This window comes from Myripristis murdjan, chromosome 15, assembly GCF_902150065.1.
Source record: "Myripristis murdjan chromosome 15, fMyrMur1.1, whole genome shotgun sequence".
NCBI classification, from domain to species: domain Eukaryota; kingdom Metazoa; phylum Chordata; class Actinopteri; order Holocentriformes; family Holocentridae; genus Myripristis; species Myripristis murdjan.
In genome coordinates, this window is record NC_043994.1 from 32533755 (window position 1) to 32540861 (window position 7107).

Below are 7107 nucleotides of genomic sequence, written 5' to 3' on the forward strand. Positions count from 1 at the left end.
AGTTTCCCAGTGAAGATCAGCACCGTTTAATATCGTTTTATATGTTTTATTTTGTTTCATCTCACTGATGACTGGCGGGTTTTTGCTTTCTTATATTTGTATGACCACAGGGTCTTTATGCGGCCCGGTTAATGGAGATAAATCAGTTGTCAGTTTTTTTTTTTTTTTTGGTCTGGAATTGAATTTTTACAGAATGTCTGATAAGATGACAAATAAAAATAGATGTTTGCACGCAGATCTATAGGCATAATCATGTTTTTCGAGGCCGTGTGTGATAATTGAGTTGGCATGGCCTGTGAGCTTCACATCTCTGACTCCTGCATGTCATCTGATGAAACAACAAAACAAACTCAGAGCCGCAGAGAAAATCCTGATCGGATTGAAGGAAAATTGGTGGCAATTAATCCTCTGGGATTGCAGAAAAGGGAAACGCCTCCCGCCGGACGGCTGGCCTCTGATTGGTCCCTGCTGTTATCCCGGGAGCTTGGGATGGGGATAAATAGAGCCCGCCGCCCGGCCCGTCCCGGTCTGTCTCGGTCTGTCACCCCAGCCATCACCACCGAGAGACAAGAGTTTATCCTGATGAGCGGAATGACGGGACGGGAGGACGGCGGCGAGGAGAAGCCAAAAGTCAAAATGTTGTCTCCGGGATTTGGGATCGATAAATCGCGGCTTCACGGATCCGGGTTGCGGTCGAAGGGCTTCGCCATCACCGACCTGCTGGGGCTGGAATCGGACCTTCAGCCAAGGCCGGCCGGCCCAGGGCTCGGCGGGGTCGCGGCCGGGGAGCCGCACGGTGCCGGCGGTCTTGGCGGGTTCCCCTTCCCCGGCGGGTCGCTGCCCCTCGGCCTCGGCTTCCTGTGCAGCCTGGCGGCCCAGCAGCCCGCCGGGGCGCCCTGCTTCCTGCCCGGACACCTGCCGCTGCTGCAAGCCCGGACCGACAGTCACTACCTTCAGAACCTAGAGGCCCAGAGGGACGCTTACTCCGGTACGGCTCAGCTCGGCTCGGCTCGGCTCGGTGTTGTGTGGTTCTTGTGTTAAAGTGGAGCTGTTCTCTTGCTGTGGTGCTGAAACCAGACAGTTCGCTGCGGTTCGGTTCGGTTTCCTGTCGCGCGGAGCTGTCCGGTGTAGTGTGGTGCTGAAATGAGATCAGCTTGTTGCTTCTTTATGAACTGAAGTCCTTCTAATTTCAGTTTTTATACATGTGAAATTATAAAAAGAAATCAATGCAGCAACTTTCACAGCTTAAACAGCAACATTTACTGATATTTTAAGATAAGAAACAAATCGCTCTTCTGTTCGGGGAAAAAGGATGAGGATAAAAAGAAGTCTTTAGAGATCAACGGGTTCGAGTTAGGGGGGAAAAGTGACCATCTGTTTCATACTTCAATACATGTGAGATGACGTGGTTCAGGATTATAACTATTATTAATGACGTTCACGTTTATTACATTTAGTCATTTATTTCCACTATTTGCGTTGTTTTCTCTCCTTTTTTTTAAGATGAATAAATGTCCGTTATTCAGTTTATGGAGAGTTTCTGCTCCGTTAAACAAAAACTAATATTTGAAATATTGTTTTTACGTCCGCTGGAGCCCCAGCAAACCGTATAGCAAAAAAAATGTTTGTTGGTTAAATCGATCGTGTCATTGCTAAATTCATCGCTTGTGTTTGTTTTCAGATGAAGAATGTCTGTCTGACCGCAACGACTCTAAAAGCTCAGGGAATTCTCAGAAGAGGAAGAAGAGGAGACACAGGTCAGTTCAGTCATCATCATCATCATCACCTGCTGCTGCTGCTTGTAACGAAGTAAAAACCTGAATCATCCAAAAACAATGGCACTCACATCTAATTCACAGCGGCTTGTTTGGGCTCCAAATAACAAGGAGCTTAAGTTTCAGGGCATTCGTCCGAGAATAATAATAATAATAATAATAATAATAATAGGAATAATAACAACAACAACAACAATAATAATAATGAAATGGCCAGTGTACTAGAGGTTTTCTGTGTGCTTCCTCCCTGCAGGACCGTGTTCACCTCCCACCAGCTGGAGGAGCTGGAGAAAGCCTTCCACGAAGCTCACTACCCAGATGTTTACGCCAGAGAGATGCTGGCCATGAAGACAGAGCTGCCCGAGGACAGAATACAGGTAAACACCCGGAAAACACCCAGGAGAGTTTCTCTGGCCATTATATTATTTTTATTCTATTATTGCTGCAAAACGATAATATTCAGTGAGAATGTTCGCTGAAGTCTATGCTATAAGAATCTATACTGGTACAATAAATAATACCATACAGTAGGCCTATGACAAGGTCATTATAAAGTTATTTCTCAGTACCATAGGAACACATATATAATAAAACTATCATAAAGTGGAATAGGACTCCAGACTTTAACCTATTAACATTTTATAATCATTTATTCAATACAATTCTAATAGTATAGCTTTATCTTATGGGACAAAAATAAACGAGTGAGTTAAGGCCGCTAAAAACCGTCAGCTGACTTTAGAATATTATTGATGCACTATAAAATGATTTTTCAAATTCATAATAATATAATGGGATAAGAATAGTATACAATAGCGTAAGAGGTCACAATAAACTCAACATGGTGTGTCACAGCTCACTGGTTGCTTATGGTAATATTACAGGAATATTTTAGATAATTTTCACTCAAATAAAACAGAGTTACAGTCTATTAATACACTACATACAGCAATGTTTTATCTGCTGCTATTTGTAGTGTATTTTAGAGTATTTTTCCTCCAGGTGTTTTACTGAAAGTGTTTTCCGTTCTGCAGGTGTGGTTCCAGAACCGGCGGGCCAAGTGGCGGAAGCGGGAGAAGTGCTGGGGGCGCAGCAGCGTGATGGCGGAGTACGGCCTGTACGGAGCCATGGTGCGGCACTCCATCCCGCTGCCCGAGTCCATCATCAACTCCGCCAAGAACGGCATGATGGGCAGCTGCGCTCCCTGGCTGCTAGGTGAGCCTGCCGCAGGTCAATGCCACGCACACACACACACACACACACACACACACACACACACACACACACACACACACACACACACACACACACACACACTCAGGATTATAATTGTTAATGCTTTTAGTCGTTATTCCCGCTGTTTGCGTTGGTTCCCCGCGTCATTATGAACACATGAATACATTAATGAATACATTATTCAGGTTATGGAGATTTGCTTCTCCGTTAAAAAAAAAAAAAGAGAGAGAGAGCACACACAACCTGGTTAAGTAACTAGATTACTTTTACTCAGATTACTGTAATTACATTACTTTCCCGAGTGATGACGTCATGACATAAGGGATTACGTCTGAGCTCTCAGTCATCACGTGACATTTTCTGTCCGGGTCTTCCGGGACTTTTTGGAAGCCCTCACGTGAGCTGCGGCCTGTCTGCTGGCCTGGGATCAGATTTCCTGTCTTATTTATTTATCAGCTGATCCTCGATCAGTGCTCATGTGGTCGTCCAGTATGACAAGAGCTGCAAGTAACGCAGAGTAATGAGTAATCTGCTTACTTCTTAGAGAGAGTAAAAAGTAAAGTAATTTGATTACTGTTGCACACATACATGCACTTATACATAAACATACTGTAAACATGTATTCAAGTAATATGCATAACATTTAAATAGACATATATACATATAAATATAGAGACAAATATAGGCTACAGTACAAATCAGTAGATTTATATGCATATACTGTGCACAAATATCTACATATGAGGAAGTATAGACCCACATCCTGATATAAACATGGACATATACAGTTCATAACAGCTCTCATAACATGGAGTTTATCATTTTCTATGAATATTGCTGTAATATTTTGTCCTAGGGGGAGAAAAGGTGTCTTTAGAACTTAATAATGAATTCATAGTGATGTCACTTTACTGTATGATGTTTTTTATTTCCTATAAAATCCCATCAACATTTCCATAATGTTCCTGTGGGGACATGTGGTGTGTGTGTGTGTGTGTGTGTGTGTGTGTGTGTGTGTGTGTGTGTGTGTGTGGCACTCAGTGAGGAGTTTAAAGGAAACTGACATACAGAACAGTGTAATACACCCAGCGTCACTTTATTCCAGTCTGACCAGTTCAGCTCAGCAGCTCTGTCATGAACTCTACCTTTTAACAAAGTGTATAATGTTCAGTTTGTGTTGACATTGTGCAGAATGTGTCACTTTAATTCTGTGTTTATTACTGAGGTTGTAGTTTGCAGAGGTCTGCTACTGGACTGCATTATACTGAGAGGGGTTTCTAGTTTTTTGTCCTCCCTATTTATATACACGAGGAGGGACAGAATATTGGAAACAGCTGTCAGTAAGGTGCAGTCCAGTCCAACAGCAGCACTAACTATGAGCTCAATGCCAAACACAGAAGTGAACGAACACCTCTGTTACCGTGACAACAAGACAAGCTGAGCATTATAGGCAGCAGGAGAGGAAACTTTATGGCACAACAGCTAGACTAGAATAGATTAGATTGTACAGGTGTAGGCTACATAATGTGGACAATGAGTGGATAACATGTAGTATTTCCTAGAATATTCAGTTTTCTTGACTTCAGAGTCTGGACTCGAACCTGCGGGCTGAACCAAACTCACTCTGCCTCTTTCTTCTAACAGGAATGCACAAAAAGTCTCTGGAAATCACCAAGAAGTGTCCTGGGACGCCGGAGTCATCCCGCTCCGACTCGTTCTCCGAGGAGCGGGAGAAGGCGAAGGAGGGCCGGGAGCCGGGCTGGAGCAGCAAGGAGGCGGACAGCGTGGAGGAGGCCGAGGACATGGAGGACATGGAGGACGCTGAGGACGTGGCCATCGACCTGTCCAGCACGTCCAAGCAGCAGGACGGCAGCGCGGCGGCGGCCAGCAGGCGGGCCGGCAGCGAGTCGGACGAGCAGAGCTGAAGTCGCCGGAGACTCGGACAGAGACACGAGTCTTTTCCAAAGACGTGCAAACGAACGAACGAGACCTTTGGGATGTACAGGATGTAACTGTTGTCTTATTTTTTCTGTTGATTATTGTATTTGAAAGTATGTTTTATATCCTTGTTTGTTTGTTTGCTTTGTTTGGAATATAAGAGACTATTTAATGTTTTATTGCTGTGTTTTTGTGCGGTTCTCTGTGTTTTAGTTTGACTGTCTGTCACCCGCAGGGAGCCAGAGGTTTCTGCACATTTTCCACCAGTTAGTGATTTTCTGACCTGAAGCGTTAAAGGTTTCATATCGCAGGAATTCAGATTTATTTTATTTCTATACATAAATGATTAAAGCTGTTTTTGTCTGACTGCTTAAATTGAAACTGCAGTTTTAAAGTTGTTTCCTGGCGGGTTTTGAAGTGCAGGAAATGCATCACAGCTGGACTCGGTCTGGATTCGCTCCCTCACTCAAGAATTACTGACCCCCGTCCAGTCAGTGAGGCGGCTGCTGTCGGCCAATTAGAGTCCAGCACTGTTATCTCTCTCTCTCTCTCTCTCTCTCTCTCTCTCTCTCTCTCTCTCTCTACATATATATATTAACTGGTCTCTGGTGGTTTTTCTCTCTCAGATGTAAATGAACTCTGTGAATGAATGTAATTTAAATTTAATATTTAAAAAATCAGTTTATTATCACGTTTATCTACAACATCAGCAGCTTGTTAATAAAAAAACAAAGTATTTTTGGAATCGTGTGGGACTTTCATTTTGAGTACAAACACTGTCAATAATATCCATCCAAATCAGGGCCACCCAACTTAAGATGGTTCAGGGGTCCCTCAGCAAAATTCAGTTGGGTGCAAGGGCCGCAAGCTATAAATGTCTGTCCTGTTTTAGATGTTTAACCAATAATTTTGTCACAGGCTACATGACTAGTCTAAAAATGAATGAAACACAGAAAACAGCTACATTTCCATTCAAGGCCAAACCTCACTGAATAAAAGATTGTCCTGCAATGATTAATGATGAAATGATCAAGTTACAACAAAATGAGGCTTCATTCCCAAAATACGTACACATCCTGTAGCCTAAATCATTTGCTTCAGTTTACAACAGTATTGGTCTTTGAATGCAGAAAAGAAAAAAAAAAAAAAAAGAAAAAGAAAAAAATACCTCGCCTATTGTGGAAAGCAAAAACATCATATATCTCTGCCAGTTTTTAAACACACCTGGTATTCCCAAATTGTTGGATCTCTCTCTCCATGATTGGGCTTTTTTAATGAGATCCCGGCAGGACTGCAGTCTGCTGTCCCACAGCTCTGCACACAGAGAGACAGCCACAGTGATGCTTTCCTCCATTGATGTTTTGCCGTAGCTTACTGCCAAAATCCGCCATATTTTTTTTCAGATTCCACTATTTTTTTTTTTAATTTATTTATTTATTTTTATTTACACAAGTGCTGTATTACAATCACAAAAACAGCCAGAAAAAGGAACAAACATACATACAACATAAAAGCAGACAATGGGTCATGGGTTGAGTAGCCCTGATCTAAATGGAACCCTTTGAAACCGGAGCAAATTGGCTTCAAAGCAAGACCTTACTCGAAAAAGAAAGACAGAAAGAAAGGAAGAAAGAAAGAAAGAAAGAAAGAAAGAAAGAAAGAAAATCACTTAGAAATAAGCAAAAAAAGGACCTGAAACAAAAAACGAAATTTATTAGAAAATTATGAAAAAACTATAAAAGTGTCAACGAAAGTATATTCATAATATTACAATCCTATTTTATTCTATTATTTTTTTTTTATATATTTAGTTATTTCTGTATTTATTGAATTTATATTATTATTTACAATTACACACACACACACACACATATATATGAAGAGTTCATTTTTTTCTTTTTTGTTCATTTTTCATTGATACTGCTTGGAGTACACACACACGTACACACACACACACACACACACACACACACGTACACACACACACACACACACACACACACACACACACACACACACACACACACACACACACACACACACAAAGCATGATTTAGGATAATAAAAATTATGCCAGGCTAAATAAACATATAAAAATAGAAATAATAATAAAATAATAAAATTCCAAAAAGTTTAAAAAGGTTTTAATAAATTCAAA

At 41.6% G+C, this 7107-nt stretch overlaps 1 protein-coding gene across 2 annotated transcripts; it reads left to right on the forward strand.

Moving 5' to 3' along the window:
* The first annotated feature begins 538 nt into the window (after positions 1-538).
* Positions 539-5694, forward strand: vsx1 (visual system homeobox 1 homolog, chx10-like). Of its 2 annotated transcripts, none has more exons than XM_030071281.1 (5): positions 539-988; positions 1682-1757; positions 2029-2152; positions 2810-3005; positions 4656-5694. In XM_030071281.1, exons 1-5 carry the CDS (start codon positions 583-585, stop codon positions 4934-4936), a joined length of 1083 nt encoding a protein of 360 aa, XP_029927141.1. In that variant the 5' UTR covers positions 539-582; the 3' UTR covers positions 4937-5694. The 2 variants fall into 2 exon arrangements, with proteins under 2 accessions (XP_029927141.1, XP_029927142.1); XM_030071282.1 differs by having other exon boundaries at positions 2810-2990.
* The last annotated feature ends 1413 nt before the right edge of the window (positions 5695-7107 follow it).